Source organism: Centroberyx affinis, unplaced genomic scaffold (genome assembly GCF_046629955.1).
Source record: "Centroberyx affinis isolate AG114_WGS23_722 - 3 ecotype Tasmania unplaced genomic scaffold, CSIRO-AGI_Caff_v1 ptg002289l_1, whole genome shotgun sequence".
Taxonomy (NCBI): Eukaryota; Metazoa; Chordata; class Actinopteri; order Beryciformes; family Berycidae; genus Centroberyx; species Centroberyx affinis.
In genome coordinates, this window is record NW_027280565.1 from 74,219 (window position 1) to 96,118 (window position 21,900).

The following is a 21,900-nucleotide window of genomic DNA, read 5'->3' on the forward strand; positions in this document are numbered from 1 at the left end:
ATGTTGCACTTGTTCAGTCGTTTTTATGCTTTTTATGGACCAATATGGACCAATATGTTAAGTTAGAGTTATTTAGTTCAATATTTCCTGTCAGAACAATTTGAACTTTTGAATCTTTTAACTTTTGAACTTAAAACCATCAAATTTACAATTATTTAGTTAGTTCCATCATAATTTATCGCTTACGTGTGTTTATACAAAAAAAATCTTTAGAGATCAGCTGGAAATATGAAATATTTATTGATGACAACGGATACTCCAATGTAAATTCTTAAGCCAATGTGACCATATCAACATGAACATCAATGCCATAACATGCATATCTATACAGACTTATACTGTCAGCAGCACCATGACACAGTGGAGGTGGAAGGTTTCTGCAGGGCGACACTATAACTGGTGAGAGCCGATTATAACACGAGCAAATAAACCTCAACTAAGTGACACAAGTGAGATTATATTTGAAAACATGTGGTCTACATTCTGTAATGTCACATCCTCCAAATACAGAAGCAGGAGTTTGCCTAAAACCTGACCTCTGACCCTTAGTCTGTCTGTACTGTCTTGCTGGCCACAATAAATGTTGAACCCAGTAACTGAGTAAGAATCTGTTCAGTGTTTTTTGCTTTCCCCCATCATATGTTCTACAGGATTACAGCACTGAGTAGTTGATTTCAGATTCTTTACTGACGACACACAGTGTTAGCGGCCCTGCTCCCAGAGTTTATACACATTTTCCATTTCAGATATCTAGACTTTTTCTCCAGAGCTTCATTTGTTGACTTGTTTTGAAGATTTGGGTCATCGTCCGGTAAGCCGTCTGCCGATAGTGGCTGGACAGTCCGACTGTATCATCTATACAGCTGAACATTACAACATTCCTCACAACAACAAAAAAATTCATAATAAGCAAAGTCAGTCTAGTCTATACCTACATAAAATGTACAGTCATGTGAATAGGGACTGAACAACAACGTTACATGATTCTTCTAGAATTTGTACAATTCCTAAACTGGAACTGGAAATTGTCAAATTCACTTTCCATACATTTCCAGATCCGGGTAAGAGCGCTGAAAACAAGACTACTCCAAAAACAACATGTCCTCCGACTGTCTGGGTGTTAATAACCTCCTCTGTACCCTCCTCCTCCTCCTCCTCCTCCTCCTCCTCCTCCTCCTCCGCCGCCCCCTCCTCGATAACCTCCTCCACCCCCGTAGCCTCCTCCTCCTCCTCCTCCTCTGTACCCCCCACCACCTCTATACCCTCCTCCTCCTCCTCCTCTGTAGCCTCCTCCTCCTCTGTACCCTCCACCTCCTCCTCCATAACCCCCACTCCCCCTGTACCCTCCTCCTCCTCTGTAGCCTCCTCCACCTCCTCTATAGCCTCCTCCTCCTCCTCCGTAGCCGCCTCCTCCTCGGTAGCCCCCTCCTCCTCCTCCTCCTCCTCCTCCGTCGAAGCGAGCCATCTTTGGAGGACGAGGGCCGTCACCGAACCTGTCAGAGAGAAGACCGTGTTGTTAGTGACTCTTTCTAATCAATAAACACACCTTACAGTGATTAGAGTAGGTGAAAGTTTGTCGATCCCTGTGGGGAAATTGGTTGGAACAAAGGAGAGATATGAACCACGACTCAAACTGATGATCTCAACACTAGAAGGCATCAAGTAAAAAACACATCAAGGAAAATTGATGAATTGGCGCCTTTGCTGTGGCTTGTGGTGTTGAGTCAGGAAATTAGCATTTTCAAAACAGGCACACCTTCCCTTCCGTTCTGTTTTTGCGATTGCATTTCATTTGTTACACTGGCCAAATCAATCCTATAGCTTGTTACAGCTAATGTGATTTCAAGCAATGAAACTAATATATTGCACTAACATTCTTAGGTGACTTAGTGCCCATGCACTAAGTTCCCACTAAGTCTTTCCCAACTCCCAAACTATACTGACCACAAACACAGTGGTAATAAAAACATTCCTCACTCTAGGGTTAAAAAAAAAAAAAAAAAGGTAAGGTACAGTATGGAAGTTTATCTAGATTCTTGGCGTGATTTTACAATTCAATTAGTATAAATTACAGCTTCTGGTACCTGAACTGTCACAAAAACAGAACAGAAGAGAAGGTACAAGCACCAGCCAACAGCCAAGCTCAGCCTTCCTCAAGAAACCTCAACATTTAAGACTTAAACTGAACTTAAGACGCTTTATTTAACTGTATTTAAAACCTGGAATTTAGATAATATAATTTAAGACATTTTAAGGCTTTCTCTAGCCTGATATTCAGATTGAGATTGTCTCCATGTTAGCTGTTTTCTGTGTGGGGGGGTTGGTTTTCCCTGAACCAATCACTGACCTACATATCTGAACCAATCACTAGTGACCTACGTATCTGAACCAATCACTAGTGACTGATGCTTCTGGCCACTCTGACGTTACTTCAGTTACACTGATGCTGGGTGTATTTACTAACTTCACCAAGAATGTTGGTTGTTTTTGACAAAAATATCGTCTTTGCAAAGACAGTATGTTAGTTAAGGAATGATTTAAAAAATATTATTCTGCTGAAACGCCAGTGAAAATCTGAAGAGTGGGTGGGATGTGATTCAGGAGTCTGGATCCAGGCTAAGCTTTCTCAGGACCTGGAGAAACCCTGAAAACACAAGTTCAGGAAACATACAGAGTAGTGCAGTGTAATGTTTTTGCGTACCGTTGGTTGTTGGCCATGAGGTTGAGTCCGGCTGCTGAGGGTTTGGAGATCTGTCTGATGACGTTAAGCAGACGGTCGCTGGTGGGATCCAGCTGCTTGATGTATTCTGGGTCTTTGGTCACTTCCACCACCAGAGCCTCCATGCCGGCCCGCAGAGCCGCGATGCCGCCCGCCACCCCATGGGAAATCTTCAGCTTGATCCTGGAGAATTAAATTAATAATCATCAGCAGGTTCAATTAAGTCTCTTCTGTGCTGCACTCCCTAAATCTTTGTCTTAGTGTTTTCTAATGTGAAAACATGACTAAAATAAAAGTATAAGGACTGCCAACTCTCTACGCCACAAGGTGGCACTACTTAGAAATCAACAAAACAGACCTAATGTCTTGACTGCAGTGATGACTAAATGTGAAACATTGGCCAATCACAATTGAGTATTTAACAAAGGTGTGTAATAAATCTATATAGCAAGTCTAACAAAGTTACAAAGTGCTGTAAAATACAAATGGAAAAACACACTCACTGGGAACCAAACAGTTCTAATAAAAGAGGAGAATGGTACTGCTGGGTCCAGTAAGGCCCAAACTCAGAAACCATGCTACACTCTCCACAAATTAAACAAGTTCTGTGAAATCCAAGCTAATAGAAATCCTCAGTTGTGTCGTGAAAGCTGAAGAGAAGCTGCAGGTTAAAGCCTCACCAGTCGTCCAGCTCCACTATCTCTCCGTTGGAGGAAATCTTCTTGCAGGCGAACAGCAGGAGCTGCAGAGGGCTGACCAGTGTCATGCCTTTAGCTGAGATCGCTCTGGTCCGGATCTGATCAGGATCAGGAGCGACAACATGCAGCGTTAACAGACTGAAACAACTGGACTCATCTGTTTTGTTTCCTACCAAGGATTACAGAACAGATAGTACACTGGATTTATATTCAGTGTTCGGTTGAATCTTTTTGTCTTTACTAAGCTGTCTAATGCTGTGTTCCAGAGATGTTGGAAAGTCAGAAATTCAGACTTCAGCAATGTACGACGCTTCCAGTCCAAATTCCTAGTAAGAGACCGCAAGGTTTCTGAGATGCAGTTATCTGCCATGTCATGGTGGCATCAAAACAATTGTGGTAAACAGTTAAACATATAAATCTGAATGTAAAGTTGCACGTACAGTTGCTAATATGCTATGCCAAGTAGCTAGCTAACATTGCCAAATAGAATTGAACATTGACTGAACATTAGCTGTTGCAAGGGTAACAGGATTTTATGTTGCGCAAATTAAATCTCGCGGGCATCCAGGTTTCTCATCTGGTTTTTCTGAGCTGGATCGCTCCAAGGCTAAAATTACAACCTACCAGCTGGGAATTTCTGACTTCGGCCTTCAAACGGAACAGAGCATTATTATCCTGCTGACCACAATTTCCCCCCAGAGGTGGACTGATTGACTGATTGCAAGTTAAGAAAGACTGATGGTTAGAAAGAAAGACCTATCCACAATCTACAGATCTAAGACCTCGTTTGAGTCATAACTGAGGCGTCTACCTTCTCTCCGAAGACGAAGAAGGGCGAGGGGTAGGTCATGTCGTGGCTGCTGAAGGGGCAGTTGACAGAGGATTTGTGGATGAGGGCGTTGCGGCCCTCGGTGGTCAGGATCTTCCTCTTCTCCTTGTGGTAGCAGACGTTGGGGTACGAGCCGAAGGTCAGCAGGGAAACCACCACGTCCAGGTTGTTGTCCGGTCCCACCGTGTTGAACATCTGAGTCATCAGGCACTCTGCAGGGAGAGGTCAGAGGTCAGCGATGAGGAAGGGACGCTTCAGACTGCAGCCGCCTCAGAGCCAGTTTGTACCAACAGAGTTTTTTTTTGTAGATACTTTATTGGCTGAAGTAGAATCATCTTTTTTCCATCAACTCTCCTCTGTCTCAGGATCTCTCAGGATCAGAATAATGTTTCCTGTCAGTGTCCTGAGTCTGAATCCCTGCTGCCCCACTCAGTGTGTTGAAATGTGCCTCAGTACCTTCAGGGAAGCCGGAGTTGACCAGGATGTCCTTCAGCTGGACCTTGGCCTCCCAGGTCATCCTCAGCGTCGACATGTTGAGACGTTTGTGTTCGCAGAACCGACTTTCTGCCTCCTCACCGTTCATCCTGCAGATACAGAGCAGGTACTGTTCTCAAAAGATCCATGCATTTTTAAAAGAATTTAGGATTTATTGTTTGTATAACACGATACCTGTTGCAAACATACAGTATACCTGTTCTGAACTTCCATCATAACACCTTTACAAATACCACTGCAACCAAAAATACTAAAACTACAACTGAAAACAAATAAAAACTGAATGAAAACTAAACATTTGAAAAAAGAAACTACCAAAGCCACACTGAAAACGAACTAAAACTAAACTAAAACTCACATAAACTAAACTCCTAAACTATGTAAAAATAAAAGCTGATGAAAAAGCCGGGCCGACCTGACGTCGTCCCAGGCCTGGAAGACGGACAGCAGAGCCACGTGGTCGGAGAAGCGGCTGCCGGCGAAGTTTCGGTGGACGAAGCCGAGGCGTTTTCCCTCGCTGATGAACGGCTCGGGGAAACAGGACGCGGCTGAGATGGTGCACACTGCGTCTCCGACACTAGAGGGCGACACACAGGACGAATTTCACCAAATTCATACACAGTAAACTCTCAGGTAACGGGGTCACTCTGATTCACTCTGATTTATTTCATGGTTGCTGATGTAAACTAGAATAGAGATGCTGCTCTCTGCTACAGTTATATTCATGTCATCTATATTCACAGGGAGTAAAAGAAATGTTTGCCATGATACATAGAGAAAATAGTAAAAAAACAACTGAAATTTGACTGAGTTTAGTTATAATAAATTACTGTGAAATAACGCTAATTAAGAATCATCCAGTATCATGAATGAAAGTATCATAGATTGATGTATAGTAATGTAGGCACTAACAGAGTATAATACATTCAGATATGGTAACAGTAAATGTGTAAGCAAGTAATTATGGTGATTAGTGAAAGTGTGACTAATAAATAGTATTGTATGTATGTACTGTATGTATTATAATAAAATGTATTGTTAACAGTAACAGATTGGTATGAAGGAGCGGTCCACTGACTGGAAGATGCAGCCCATGATCATCATCTTGCCGAGTCGAGGCTCGATGGGCAGCCGGGCCAGGATCCGTCCCAGAGGGGTGAGCTCGTCGTTCGAGTCCAGGGCGTCCAGCTCTGGAGGGGGGGAGGGAGTCGGGGGGGGGGGGGGGGGGGTTACCATGTTACTCCATAGAGATATACAGGAGCAACCTATTAGTAATCTAAATTTAACTATCTCTGGGAAATTGAAATGAACAGGAGGGCCTTCAGCCTCTAGAGAGGAGACAAAGATCACAGATGTATCATCAGATTTTCCACTGGTCATGGAATTCCTGGAATGTCATGGAATTTGGAGAATAGTATATTCCAAAAAAGGGAAATTCAGGGAATTTGATAAATTCTTTGTGGAAATCAGGGAATTTCTGGGAATTTTCCACAGGGGTCACTTTCCATAAACCCAGCAGAATGTTTTTTCCAATTTGTTTCACACATTATCTGGTTTTTACACTGAAAAACAACATGAACAAACCATGAAGGAAGACCAGTGTTAGGTCATGGAAGAACTCTGCCTTAGTTATGGAAAGTCATGGAATTTTACACCAGGGCCACAGTGGGAACCCTGGATCATGAACTCTTGGCTTTTTGTAATAATCCATCTAGTTTGTGTGTGTGTGTGTGTGTGTGTGTGTGTGTGTGTGTGTGTGTGTTTGTTGCACCTTTCAGAGTGTGTTCTGCCTCGATGACGGCGTCCAGCGGCGGCGGCTCGATGGCCTTGGACAGGAAGTGTCCGATGGCTCCGAGCCGCAGCAGTTTGATGCTCAGAGCGACTTCGTGCAGCGGCGTCCTGAAGATCTCAGGGGTCATGTGAGTCTCCAGTCTGCAACGACACACACACACACACACACACACACCAGTTAACACACAGCTTCAGGGAAACTTTTGGGAGGGTCTCAGGAGGCTTCAGGACGTCTCGGGGGGTTTCAAGGGGTTTCAGGAGGTCTCGTACCTGTCGAACCTGGCACGACTGCAGAGGTGGAAGCAGAACCCGGGTCGAACCCGGCCGGCCCGGCCCTTCCTCTGCTCCAGGTTGGTCTTGGAGGCCCAAACTGTGGCGTAGTTGGTCATGTTGTTGTGGGAGGTGAACAGCTTCACCTTCTGCCTGCCGGGACACCAAACACAGTTAGGACACCAACATCAGTCTGAGTTTCAGTGGAGAGTTTTAGTGTCCCATGATGATCTACATGCTGGTTCAGAGGCTTTTCCTTTTTGGGCATGAAAACGGTCAAATTAAAAGTCACTGTATATTGGAAAAAAAATAAATACTATCAGCAACTTCAGTCTAAAAATATACATATCTGCCTTAAAACCCGTATCAGTTCAACCCTACTATTCAGGTGTTCCGGAACTGAAAAAAAAACAAAAAACTGTTCAGTCCTGATACACAGATCAGTCCTATACATTAATGTCCATCGATCTCTCTGTCATTTCACATACTGTGATATTAGTTGTGCAGAACGGAGCGACATGGCTGAGCTGACATGTTGCTCTGTCACTGGGGATGTTGAAATGGAAAAGGCGACGAGAGCTGAGAGTTGAGCAGAGAGTTTACTCACTTGCAGGAGTCGATGACGTAGACGACGTCGTTGATGGTGATGCTGGTTTCTGCGATGTTGGTGGACAGGATCACCTGCAGGATCAGACCGCTGCTTCACAACAACACCTTCACACAGGGCCGGAGCCCACAGTTCAATACAACATGCTGCTACGACAGCGTTTCAACCGCTCCCTTCCAACCGGACACATGCTCGCTGTCAGGTGGAAACCTCAGGTCTCCAAAAAGTCGACTTATCGGGAACAAAAAGCCTCGTGTTCAACCTGATGACAAAGCATCTTTGATGTTAACCAAGGGGTCGGTTTCAACCAAGGGCTTTTGGTTTCATAAAACCAAGAGATCAGAGTTTTCTCAGCCCACAGATGAGCGTGAAATCCTTCAACTGAAGTGAAAACATGAACATCACCAAAACTGGAGTTGCGAGGTTTTCACATGACAGCAGTGATATGCACAATTTGAAAAATGGGACAACTACTCTTCTGAAATGATTCCTGGCATACAAGTAAAATTCAATATTCATTTTTCTTTAACTAATAAAATAGTTCCAATGTAAGAGATGTAATCTCCTGTACTAAATATTGAGCAACAGACATGAGGTCACAATATTTTATCTAAAATAAATGGAGTTACACTGAGTTTCATGACCTGTGGGCCTGTGAAATCTGTTAAAACTACATTGCACAAATTCAAAACCACTTAGAATAATCTTTTCTTCACTCCTGAAGAACTGACTTGAACAGTTACTTGTATTTTTCCTGACTGTAGCTCTTCAGTGTTGTATAATTTGAATTGTCTGGTTCCTTCCAGAAGATTCACTGACCTTCCTGATGCTGTCTGGAACGGGTTCAAACACCCTGCGCTGCTCCTCCCGGGGGATCTGGGAGTGCAGGGGAAGGATCCGGTACCGGTTACTTCCTGGAAACAACCAGACATCCAGTCACCTCACATTACACACCGACTTCACCTGGTTTCACTCATATTCTTATATTTTTCCTCATCTGTTATTTATTGCATTTATCTTGATTTCTAAAATACTTTTTCATTCCTTTTCATACCAGATATCATACTTTTCATTTTTATATATTTCTACTCAATATGTTCCAGTGTTGTAATTATCGGGTGGCGCTGTGTCTAAATATAATATTCTATTATATCTTTGCTGCATCCTGTTAATATTTGCAGCTGACCACCCAATTTCCTCACATGGATCAATAAAGTTTCATCTAATCTAATGTGGAAGTACTTAGTACATAGTAGTTGATCAGAATTTCAGGCCTCCTAAACATTATTCCTAAATTAAATACATGACTATTCCATGACATACAGTGTAATTTCACAGTATTTGTCAGTGTCCATGTTCAGATGTTACATATTTTAAACAGCTGATCTGAACGACCCAGGTCTTGTTTTGACTGGCTGCAGTTCTCCCATGGGACAAAGTTAACAGGAAATGGGTTATTTGGGTTATTACAGAGGATCTTCCAGCAGCAGAGCTTGACATTAAACACAAAAACCTGTTGAAACAAAGATTATGCACCAATTTCCTTGACATTTCCAAAACGTTTTGGTGAGGCAGAACATTTTCCAGGACTGTGGGAACACTGGAAGTTTAGAATGCATTTTATTCCAATTCTCCCAAGAAACCCAAACTGAACCGACCTCCAGCAGTTTTAGTTTTAGACAGAGTTTCAGAAAGAGAGAGATGGGGGGATGACATGCGATAAAGGTCAGGATTTTTCGTGGCGCACTGTATTTGCGCGCGGCGTACCGAAGTGCGGGTTCATCTCCAGGTGCCTCTGCATGGAGTAGATGAGGTTCCAGCCGGGCAGGAAGACCAGAACGGCTCCGACCACCTGCAGCGTCTCGACGTATTTAAGAAGCGCCTCCACCAGCTCGAAGGACGTCTCCTTCTCGTTGATCTGAGCCATGGAGCGCTTGGTCTCCGCCGTGTATTCAGAGCTGCAGATCACATTACAGTTGGTCTGCAGACAGGAGGGACAGCAGGAGGCAAAGATGGGTGAAGGTGAAGCATATTATGGATTACTGTTGAAGTTAGGAGTCATCAGAAGTCTTTCGCTCGCAAGATAACTATGCTGTGAATTTCAGGTAATTATATATTTCCCCCAAAATGGATAGTGTGTTGTGGAAATGAAAGCAATTTGGAATCATCTCAATTGCTACATTATGGCCAGTTAATTATCATGTCTGCCACCTGAATAATTGATCAAAATAGTTTAACAGTCCTGCATACTTATGTGAGGAGAAAGATAATACTTTGGAAAGATAATACTTTTATTTTTCAGCACTTTGTCATTTGATTGATAAAGCTGTATGGGAAGGGCTGCTTACATCATCGTCTCCTCCCTCCTCGTCTTTCTCTTTCTTCTTGCGGTCGGCAGGAGGAGGGATGAAGTTGGTCATCTGGATGCAGTCTTCCAGGAAATACTCTGCAGGGAAGGAGGGGAGGAACAACCACTTCAGTTCAGTATAACAACTCACAACAGGCAAAACATTTCAACAAGACAAACAGGCTGGACTGCAAGAAGCTGAAAGCCAGCGTTTTCTCTGAATTTTTGTGTTTTATTTATTTTTTTGTGTTTAAGAGTCAGTTTAGTTCTGCTTCTAGTTCACGTTGCAGGGATAAAATGTTTTTGGACACTTTATCTTAATAAAAAACCCAATTCTTAATATTAGGGCTGCACCTCCTCAGTTTTAGGGGTAAATTTTGCTGAATTCCACTGTTGTTTTAAAGTTCCCCTAATACAGCAATTCAAAGTTCCCTCTATTCCTATCCATAACTGATCAAAGGTTTTTAATGAAGACATTGTTAAAATGTGATTTTGAGTGGTGGCTTCAGACTAACTCCAGGAAACGCATCACAACTTGACTTGGTCCTGATTGGCTCCCTCATTAAAGAATGACTGAAATCCGTCCAATCAGGGTCCAGTTTGCAGCATTTGAACTGGAAAGCCTCGACTCTAGAGGAGCCGCTGCTGTCGGCCAATCAGGGTCCAGTATTGTGACGACTTAGTCAGATGGGACCTTTAATGCCCCATGTTCTCCATCAGAGGCGTTGGTGTTAAAGTGGCGTTAGCAGAGGAAACACTGTCGGCCATCTTAACACAGTCAGTGAGGTCAGAGCTACCTTGGACGGGGAAGGTGCGTCCGAAGACCTCGATGATGGGACAGTTGAAGAAGTACTCTCTGAACATGGTGGTGTCGATGGTGGCCGACATGAGGATGACGCGGACCTCGGGGTACGTCTGCACCACGTCTCTGAGCACCACCATCAGGAAGTCCGTCTGCAGCACAACAACAACAACAACAAAGAGAACAGAGGGCGGGACAGTCAGACGCCGCAGGAAAACAACTCTACTGTCCATTTTACCAGCCATCTAGATTTCAAAAAGGACTCCAAAGAGTAAAAATGTATAACCAACCAAGCAAACAAATACAACCCAATTTATTTGTGAGGCAGAGTAGAGACCCAGGACATTTGACCTTTGACCTGCAGAGGATTCAGTGAGTCCACTTTATCTCATCTTCAGTCTGATTTGATCCTCGTTACATGTGTCGGCCCAAAAGACTCAATAGATGTTAGTTCATAAATTAACTCACATTGATGTCTCTCTCATGGATTTCATCAACGATGACGTGACTGATGCCTCTGATTCCAGCCTCCAGCTTCCGCAGCAGCACACCTGAAACACAACACTGGTCAGTCTACTAAACACACAACACTGATCAGTCTCAGCAGTCACCATACTGACTGCTGCAACCCCCAGATCTCCAGTGGCTGCAAGTTTCCTCAGAGTGAAAAGAGTTCCAGCTTCCTAATCTGGACGAGACTCAACTCAAAACAGAAAATCAAAAGAGAAAATCTTTACTTTTGTATTTTTTAAACTGAGCCAATCCTTAGCTTCAGCATCTCACCTTCTCTCAACACACTATTTTGTTTTTTCACTAAAACCGAAATAACGTTGAAAGAGGTGTGTGTGTGCAATGTTCAGGGGAGAAATAAATGCAATGTGATCTTTCTGTCTGTATTGTACAGCTTATGACTAACAAGACTTACGACAGACAGTGAAGGAATCTATAAGGAACAAAATTGAATCATTTAAAGACTTCACTTTGACAACCTTCAAACAATAACTATGTACAAATATAAAATCCAAATATACTACTCTTACTCTCACTGCTCTTCCTCCGGCTCCTACTACATCTCTTCCTGGTCCTACTGAACCTTACAGGACTTTTCAAAAAAGGTGACAAAGTGCTTTACAGGTTTATTCAACAGTTGAAGAAGACATGAACCAAGAAGTTCAGTTGAAGGAGAAGAGAAGCTACAGGCAGAAAAGACTGTTTCCTAACACGAAGGTCTCGCTGAACCCTTACCACCGCTCTTCTGGATAAGAGTGTGAGCTTGTTGCCTACCGACGGTGCAGAAGAGGACGCTGGCGTGCGGTCGAGGGAGGATGGACTCGAAGCGAACGCTGTAGCCGCAGCTCTTCCCAAGATCCTCTGCTCTCTCGTACGCCACGCGCTCGGCCACCGACACGGCGCTGATCCTCCTGGGCTGGAGAGAGCACAGCAGTCAAAACCTCTACATGGGTGCCCCCGGCGGACACCCCTCTTAGTAGGTGGGAGATTAGCATGTTGGCCTTCTGCTCTCTCCTGGCCAGGTGACTGATATTGTTTAAATGGAAAGACCCTATTCCCACCGACATATAGTCATTGGATCAGGGAAGTCATGTACCATCTTAAATTGGAGAAGATTAGATATACTGTCAGTGGGTCTACTGGGACATTCCATACTATTTGGCAGCCTTTCTTAACCTTTGTTGAGGATATGGAGGCTGACAGCATGATAATGTAACCAATTTTTCTGTCATTTCATTCTATTTGTGTTATTTATTTTCCTTCTGTGGATGTCTGGCTATGTATAGTGTTTATATGTGTTTGTCTGGTATTTGGGGGGTGGGGGATTCGATTAAGTTTTCTTTTCTTTTTCTGTTGGACCTGTTTGGACCTGTGATATAATGTGAAAAATTACAATAAAAAGACCCTGATCAAAAAAAAAAACCTCTACATGGAGCAAGAGGCACCAAATTGTACAATTATTAACTGTAGAAAATAACAAACCTATTACACATCATTATTGTGTAATGTGTAGGCCTACAGTTTTAAAGTGAGTGAACCCCTACTGTTCTGAGTAAGTGTTTAGAAGTAAATGTGGATGCTGGGCGTTACCTGGGTAACCACGATGTTGCAGTCGGCGGCCCGACCGCTCTTGATGAAGCGGTCCAGGATGTACTGAGGCACCTGCGTGGTTTTGCCGCAGCCCGTCGCTCCTCTGATGATGACCACCGGGCTGCTGTCCACCGCCGCCATGATGTCCTCCTCGAACTGTTTGACCGGCAGCTGGTCGCGCTCCGACAGGATCTGAGAGAGCAGGGTCAGTCTGCTTCACTGCTCAACCGCCTCACTTCACTTAAAGGTCCATTATTATAGGAATTCAAATTTTCCTCTATTTCTATACATTTATGATCCAAGATGTTAATGAAGACATTGTTAAAATTTGACTTTCTTTGAGTTGTTCAATTTAAAAGGAAATACATCCTTTTTTCCAGTCAGTTTCAAAGTCGTCGGCCAATCAGGGTCCAGTATTGTGACGACTTAGTCTTCACATTCATTCAGTTTAACTCATTCAATTCAACTTTGAACTAAACTACATTTATCTGCAGAACATCATGAAGAACTTTATTCTGCTCCTGAGACAGAGGAGAAACTGAATGATATGGGATCTTCAGTAAAGGCAAATTCCTTCACAAGATTATCTTGTGTTGAACAACACAGGAGAGAATGAATATCTAAAATGTTAGGAGCGTTAAAACTGGACATTCATTCATTATTATGTTGACTTTGTCTTCTTTTAGTGTAACAGCCTTTCAATTCCCAACAGTCTGGATTTTAGTTTTTTCTTCACCACATAACTGCATTTCTTGTGTTTTTTCTAATTCCCTTGGTTGAAAAGCATGAAAATGGTAAGTTTTAAGAGACTTGCCTTCTGCAGCGTTTCGTCGTGTTCCAGCTGGTAGGTCAGTTCATGGTGAAGGTCGGAGCTGATCTGCTCTGGAGTACACTGGGGGGGGGGGGGGGGGGGGACTGATGTAAGACTGATGTAGGATTCTAAGATTTTTCCAATAACTGAGACAGAGCTGTTCCATGACCTAAAACTGTTCTTCCTTCCTGCTTTATTAATGTTGTATTTTTTAGTCTGAAAACCTATCTAATCATATATAACAAATGTGTGAAACAAGTGGGAAAATACATTCTGCTGTATTCCTGGAAAGTGACCCTGATATTCCCGGACTTCCCCTGTCTGTCTCTAAATTCCACAATATTCCAGGAATTCCATGATTACTGTGAACTCTGGATATCAGTAGGAAAAGTTGATTTGTCTGCCAAAATTACGACAATCAGGGTTACTACTATTACTATTCCTCAATATTGAAATGTTAAATAGCCCATTTTATTCTGCTTAGTATATTTAGTCTCACTTCAGCTGTCACCTGGAACTAATGGAATTAGAAAACATTTTTATTTGGGTTATTTCTCCATCATAGATCTACCACCAGCCAAGTATGATGTTGAAAAAAAAATGCTAATTACTTTTTTTGTATGATTTTGTTTTTGTTTTTTTTGGCCCTGTATCATTTCTTTCAACTTTCCCAGGCCTGGAACTAAAAATATTCCAACCCCACAGTATTCCCAGGTTCCTCATGCCTGCAGAAACGCTGACAGAAGCAGAAACACTCACAAAGGCCAGCGGTCCTTCGTCGATGTTGCTGCTGGTCCAGGGGTTCCAGTTGACCTGGGGGGGCGACCAGGGCACGACCCCCGCCCCGCTCTGCCGCTGGGACGGCTCGAACGACGCCATCTTCCCCTGAACCAGAGACACCGAGGAGCCGCCGTCTGCAGGCTGGACAGAGAGGAGAGGAGCCGTGTTGGACCTGAACGCATCACCAAACCACATCGACCAGCCCACGTCCCATAGCTGAGTTTATACTGTCGCTTTTTTCCATTCATGTTTTAACTTGATATGTTCTAGTGGTGGAGCTGTTGTTATGTTTAGTATCCCCTATTTTCTCTACTATATTTCTATCCTGTTTTTCTTTGCTTTATCCTGTTACTTGCTGCAAGGCCTGAGCAAAAATTCTATATTATCGTTTATTGTTCAATAGAATCATATCATGATTAAATAATATCAAGTTATTGTGATATGCAATTCTGTTGTCTGAATTGATGAGAAAAAGTAAATACAATTAAAATTAAAATCTCTCAAATTAGGGAAAATTTGAAAATTCCAGATCACTCTACAGCTCAACATTACTCAACACTACAACGAATATTTTTGCTTTGTCCAATAATGAAACCCATTTCCCAAACTCCTCCAGTCTTCCAGGTGTTGCAGTGCTGTAGAAAGTGACTTGGTCTAGTTTTCATGTCTCCTGTCTGAGTGGACGGACTTACTGCTGGAGGGATTTGGACTCTGAGCTCCTGGACCAGACTGCTCAGCTGCTGCTGAAGCTCCGGAGAAACACCGACTTCAAACGGCTCCAGCTGGACAGAAACCACACAGCAGCACAGTGAGACACAACCTCATCCAGCTGGGTCACTTATAATGAAGCTGAAAACCATCTTCACTCCACTGGGTTTAGAAGCCTTTCCTGTCCTAACATCACTGGAAGTTGCTCGTATCATGGTGAAATAATTCTAGCTTTATTGTGATACACAATCCCGTTGTCTAAGTTAATAGTAAAAAGAAAGTACTAATTAAAATCTCTCACAAAATGAGATCTCAAAGAATTTACTGAGCCTCCAGCTGCTGCAGTGAAGCTGCTCAGTGTTCACCAGTACAGACTGTGGTTGTACTGGGAAGCTCCCAGTGTGAATGTGTGGAACTGTGAGAATGTGAAGCAGAGTGAAGCTCAGTAAAACTCTTCATGGATCAGTGAAGGTCCTGAAGGACAGAAGAGGCTTCCAAACGTCCTGAACCAAAGAAGATGCTGTTAAAGGATAAGTTTGGTGATTTTGTTCTTTTATATAATGAGTCTCTTCCATACCTGTAGTACTTGGACCCAGAATCAATATTGACTCTGTTGCTGGGCCTCTTGCTGCTAACAATGAGTCCACACAGGGTTTGTCAAAATATCTGTGAAAACGATATGGCGACCAACCGACCGGATTTATATATAAATACACGTATTTGGACTCATTGTTGGCAGCAAGAGGAGAGCTGACTCTGGAGCCAGTATTGTCTGTGGGTCCAAGTACTACATGGAGAAGCAGCGTTCAGTTTCTACGCTCCACAGATCTGGAACAAACTCCCAGAAAACTGCAGGTCTGCTGCGACTCTCAGTTCTTTTAAATCCAGGCTGAAGACTTTTCTGTTTGCCGCTGCCTTTTATGACATCAAATAACTATTCATCTCTCACACTGCACTGTAACCTTTATTCTTGTATTTTACACCTGTCTTATTCTATTTTAGCCTACTTTTTGGGGGTTTTATTCTCTTAGCTCTTTAATGAACTTTATTTTTCTTGGTCTTTTATTTGAATTTTATCCTTTTTATTTTGTCTCGATGCTTTTAATGTTTTATGTAAAGCACTTTGAATTGCCTTGTTGCTGAAATGTGCTATATAAATAAACTTGCCTTGCCCTTACAGGGATGGAAGAGACTCATTATATATAGGAACAAAATGGATGAAGTGATCCTTGAAGGTGCGAGGGGGGAACAGTGCGTCTAAACTGAGCGTACCGTCTCGCCCTCCTTCTTCTTGGTGATGCCGGTGTACGCCTCGATGACGCCCAGGTGGTACAGCTGCCGCACCAGAGACAGAGCGCACGACTGGGCCGCCAGCTTCTTGTTGGAGCCGTGCTCACGGGCCGTGATCCCTGCAGGACGACAGCCGCTGTGACCTCTGACCCCTGACCTCCTCACTACTGGCTGCTTGTAGGAACTGAAGCTGATTCTACTGCTGACCTCACTTATTAAAATTCAGATAAACAACTAAAAAAATATGAAGTTTAAAGGGGAACGTCAGCTGCTTTCACAAATTTCATTTTGTCTTTAAGTTAAGGCTGAACAATCAGGGCTAAAACGATAATCCTGATTTTTGCTTTGATGATTTTAGGAACAAAATTATTTTACTGCACTTTTGACATCTAGTTTTTCCAGCAACAGCAGAGATTCTAAATGTAGTATGATTTTATTCCATTAACAGCAGTCCTGCAAGTTACTCTAACATCACTAAAGAAACCAAATTGCTCTCCACTGCTCAGTCAAATCGTACAAAGACATTTCTACACTCCAGGAAACGCATCACAACTGGACTTAGTCCTGATTGGCTCCCCTCATTAAGGAATGACTAATGTCCTAATCAGGCAAGTTTGTGGCATTTGAACTCGGTAAACTATATTTATTTGCAAATGAATCTTATTTTATTCTTATTCTGAGCCAGAGGAGATATCGCTGTTGTCCAGTGAAAACCTTGTAACTCCAATTTTGTTTATTTTCATGTTTTAACTCACAGGATTACATGGTGCTATGGATTAAGAAAAATTTACCACTTCCTCCCCCCTTCCAAAACCCACTGAATAAACTCAGAAATGCACAGTGGTTAAGCTAAGATCAAGGCTGTTTTTCTTTTGGAGATACAAGGTTTTCACCCGACAGCAAAAATATGAAAACAAAGCCACGAAATATTACCGGATATTTAAAATAATAATAATAATACACATGCGTTTAAAAAGATTTCTCAGAGTCTTACTTCTGCCCAGCTGTCTCACAAACAGCTGCATCTCCGCTATGAAGCTCCTGAGGACAGAAACAGCAACATGACAGCGTTACACAGCAGGACCTTTTAAACAGCCGGATGTGACAGACCGAGGATGTGATGGACTCACCTGCCGTGCTCTCAGTGGGAAGCCTGTGTGTTTTTCTGCCAGACTTGGGGAAAAAACACCAATGGAGCGTTTAGTGTCCCGGTCCGCTGCCTGCCTCTGGCCTGCGGTGGAACAGCGACACCAGAAATCACAACCAAAACCCCACAGAGCTGTCCGAGCACCCATGGGACAGCTTTAGTTCACCTAAACGCTGTCCCATGTCTTCCAGTGGTCGGGTTGTGAGTTCTGGCGTCGCCTCAGCGTTCCCTATCAGAGCGGGAAACTAACTTCACCCACCGACCGTTTCACCAGCCAAAAACTGGCATTTACAGCAGGCTGTCTACAATAAATCCTTCTGGCTGGGGATAGTAAGCCATATCCAATATTAACCAGGATATTTACCATTATATTTATATTGAGAAATGCTGTTTTTACTTTTTAAAATCATGATAATGTTGGGAATCTACTGTTTGCCATGTGTTAAAAACACAGCACAATGTATATCAATGGAAAAAAATAAATCCTGGTAAATATCCTGGTAAATATTGGCTGAAGCTTGTAAGCCAACAATGGAAAAAATAAATAAATCCTGGTAAATATAATGGTAAATATCCTGGTAACTATTTACGAGGATATTGGCTTATCACAGCCAATATTTACCATTATATTTCCCAGGATGTTTTTTTAAAGCCAGGGTTTGGCTGGTGTCTGGGTGGCTCCTCTCCCTGCTCTCTGTCCCTCAGCTGATTTCAGGTGTTGGGTCGGACATCATGTGTGGGAGATGTGAAGCGCAGCTCCCAGAATGATGAAGCAGAAGTGGTGTGAGATCTCTGCGGTGTGGCGGACACACCCTGGAGTCTCTGGGTTCACAGCAGTCCAGCAGAAAAACACACAGGAGCACACCAACCCACGCAGGAGTTCAACTACCAACCCGCCCCGACCTGCAGATAAGACTCTTTTAGTTCTAGTGCAAGTCAGTGTGGAACCAAACCTGCATCCAAGTCTTCTGATTACATTTAACTAGATACAACATGCTGTAAAAAGAGGGTTCCTCAGCTGTTCTTTTAGCTAAACAAAAACCCAAAGATTTGTTCAAATATACACTGGCTAATCTGGTTCCTGTTCATTTGGGACATTTCATACATTGTTAAAAGGTTCTTCACAGCACCATAAAGGGTTCTGCTGTGGTACAAGGCTAAAGAACCATCTTCTGGTACTATATAGAACCCCTTTCTCGACTGTGAAACACTTTGTAAAGTTGGTCTTAGAATTTAAAAAATCAGCAAGACCTGCACTTGATGTTGACAGTTCAGTTCTCCACTGTTTTGCACTAGAAGAGCCAACAGAGCTAAGAGGAACCGGCTTCATGACTCCCTAAGGCCTTCAGCATGAAAAGTGAAGGTGCTGAGGCTGCAGGATCCAGACCTGTTGTGGTCCGGTCCCACTTGGCTGTATTTATACTCAGCGCTGGTTTTCTCCTTCTGGAAGAACTGGTTCAGACGGGCCTTGGCGTTCTCCAGGGTCCAGTTGCCGTGGAGACCGGCGTTCAGGTCCACCTCCTCCGACTCCAGAGTCTGAAGGGACGAAAAAAAAATCCAGATTAGGAAAAGATCTTTGGTGAGGCAGCGAAAGACGACAGTTAAATAAAAACAAAAGCAAATAGTGCATGACCTCTTACAGTCAAACAGCTGATTATTAACATGGTTTGATATGGATTTGATTTATTTCCGTGTCCGGCAGCTCATCAATTCATTTATCATATAGTTTCTGTCTAAAAAAAAAACTCGATCTTCCTCAACAAACTCGGGCTTCAGACAGTTTTCTCCCAGGCTTTAGATCAGATAATGAGGTTATATTGATCGCTGTGGGGAAACTGGGAGGCACAGCTAAGGAAAAAGGACATAAATAAAAATGGTGCAAATTTGGGGTATTAAAATGTCCTCATGTTGACATTATGTTATTATTATGTTTAAGTAAAAATACATTAATGAAAAACAATCTACTGATGGTTAATTACTGCTGGCAGTAATTTGTGGCTGTGATTCACACCAGAAGCAACTAGAGAAACTAAATCACCACAATTCATTTTCTATGAGGAGAAAAATATTTGCCGATGTCGACCAGTCGCCTCGCTTCCTGGTCTGCTGCCGTGGAAAAGCTAGTTGTAGACTTCTCCAATCAGCAGCCAATCATGGACTAGTATCGCTACCGATCAGCTAACAGAGCAGCGGCCAAATCTGGAAGCTAAATTTCATCTTTAGCCTCTAAAATATGTTTGATTTGGTGTCACATGGCTGTCGATGTGCTCACAGACCAGACTCTGGATCACAGCGTGGGTCTGGGTTTAAATATCTGAAGACAAACGGGAAGTGTCGTACCGCCTGGGCTTCCTGTTCGTCTCTCTTGGCGTAGTACTCCTTCAGGTTGGCTCCTCGGTCCCACTCACCACCCCCACCGCCTCCTCCTCCTCCTCTTCCTCCTCCTCCTCCTCCTCCTCCCCACGCAGCGTTTCCTCCTCCTGAGTATCCCAAACCCGTCACACCTGGAACCGGTCCGGAGCCGCTGTCTGACACCAACACAGACACACACAGATCATTAGAGGCTGTTAGAGGTTTTAGTGATATTCTTTACTGATTTCAGGTGATATTCCTATAAGTATGATGTCTGCTTTCATTTGATTATTAAAGGAAAGCAACACACTTCTCATGCAGCAATTCGTTCGTACCACTGGTCTAGGGGGATTTCTAGTGCTCAGTGTCACGCAAGGCATGCTGGGAAACTGAGTACATTTCAGGGACCTGGCTACGCCTGGTTTCCCCCCCATGCCGTTCCTTGAAAAACTGATACACAATCCAGTCTGTTATGGAACAAATATTGTGGTTAAGCCTGTTTATGTCTGTTAACCCACCTGCTGTCACCTTCCTTTAAAGTGTTATACAGTTAAATTGTATGATTACTGTAATGATGAATGTGATGTCACCTTGCTCTGTTTTCACTACCAGGTGAGGAGGCAGAGGGCCGCTGGCAGGAAGGTTCCCGAAACCTCCGTCACATCCTCCTCCTCCTCCTCCTCCTCCTCCTCCTCCTCCTCCTCCTCCGTCAGGCTGGCTGCTGTCCGGGACGCTCGCCTGCAACCAGGAAACACTCAGGTCAGACTCATCCTGTGTTTATGAACTGCCTGCCAACCTACATGATCATTTACTGACTACGGAGCCAGGTCAAATCCCTGGAGCAGCTGGGTACATCTGGGCCGCAGAATTGGCCTGAAGTTTCTATACAGCGGATATCAAAAGTCTGCAAACCCTTTCAAATGTTCTACTGTTTAGTTTCTTGAGGCCTGACATGAAAACCTCAGAGTTTCATGTGGATCTAGTAGCAGAGAAGTCGAGGTAAAAGCAAAGGGCGTCCTGGCAGAACTGGTGCAAACCTCCCTGGATAAACTGGAGTATTTAGTCTTTGTTGACAGCTAGAGCACAGACTGATGGTTTCATTCGTTCATCTATCCGTTCATGTATAGAAAGACAGAAAAAGGCTCTCTGACCCCGAGGGCGGGCACCTCCGCCGCGTTCATCTCTCCGACTCGGACCAGGTAGTTAACAAAGTCCCTCGCAGCGTTGGACTGAGCGTCCTTCTTGTTGGTCGAGTTTCCCATTCCAGTGTAGTTGAAGCCTTCGACCCGGACCTGCAGAGGATTCAGAAACAGAGTGAAGAGGAGAAGCAGTTTAGAGAAGAAACTTTTCCATAATGAAACAGTGCAGAAAGCAAATAAAAGGGGTGAAGTAATAATTTTAAGACTGCAAGTGAGGATGCAAAAAGAACTAATACAAGCTCACATTTCATGACAGACTATTGTTAACAGGTTAAAGGGAACATACAACAGAATACAAGACGAGGCTTTTACCTTAAAACAGACACAACTCACCTCGCACAGAAACTTCTGCCTGTTCTTGTTGCCTGCAGCTCGGATGTCGTAGTTGGGAGTCAGCTTCTTCTTTCCACACCAGGCGTACAGGAAGTTCTTGATGTCCGCCATGGTGGAGTGGAGGGGGGGGGGTCTCCTCTGTAGACCCTTTAGTCTGTTTAACAGTCAGTAGAAACTCCTGTCAGTTAGCTTACAGACTGCTAAACATAAACAGGTCCGTTATCAGACACAACACTGATACTAGCCCAAAGGGACGCTAGATGGCACAGTAATGGAATAGCCATCTAGCGTCCCTTTGGGGCTACACTGACACAAGGCTCTGGGGACCTGACCTACAATAACTAACCGCTAGCTTTGGCGGATCAAACTGAATTTATACTCCAATATATTTGTGTATCATTACAAAAGATGGCATATGTATTTGCTAAACCTGTTTGAATACTGTGGACTGACTAGGAAAGAAGGAACGTAGCAGACTGGGACGTGTCCGATAATGGAAGTATTTACCTTACCGTTCCTCGTGCTAGCACTTGACACCGGCTGCGTGCCTAGCAAGCTAACTAATTAATTAACTAACTAACTAACCAATTCATTAACGTTCCCTAGTTTTCCCTCTGTCAGA

At 43.5% G+C, this 21,900-nt stretch overlaps 1 protein-coding gene across 1 annotated transcript; it reads right to left on the reverse strand.

The window, feature by feature from the left end:
- Positions 1–221: 221 nt before the first annotated feature.
- On the reverse strand, positions 222–21,389 carry dhx9 (DEAH (Asp-Glu-Ala-His) box helicase 9). Its single transcript, XM_071532934.1, has 27 exons — positions 21,279–21,389; positions 20,898–21,038; positions 20,325–20,484; positions 19,735–19,916; positions 18,782–18,930; positions 17,242–17,288; positions 16,230–16,366; positions 14,942–15,031; positions 14,229–14,390; positions 13,473–13,550; positions 12,659–12,850; positions 11,843–11,984; positions 11,027–11,109; positions 10,554–10,710; positions 9,758–9,855; positions 9,177–9,390; positions 8,229–8,323; positions 7,410–7,483; positions 6,803–6,955; positions 6,513–6,673; positions 5,820–5,931; positions 5,157–5,318; positions 4,703–4,830; positions 4,229–4,458; positions 3,400–3,515; positions 2,702–2,902; positions 222–1,493 (listed from the first exon to the last, which is right to left on the reverse strand). Exons 1-27 carry the CDS (start codon positions 21,387–21,389, stop codon positions 1,121–1,123), a joined length of 3,948 nt encoding a protein of 1,315 aa, XP_071389035.1. The 3' UTR covers positions 222–1,120.
- Positions 21,390–21,900: the final 511 nt, after the last annotated feature.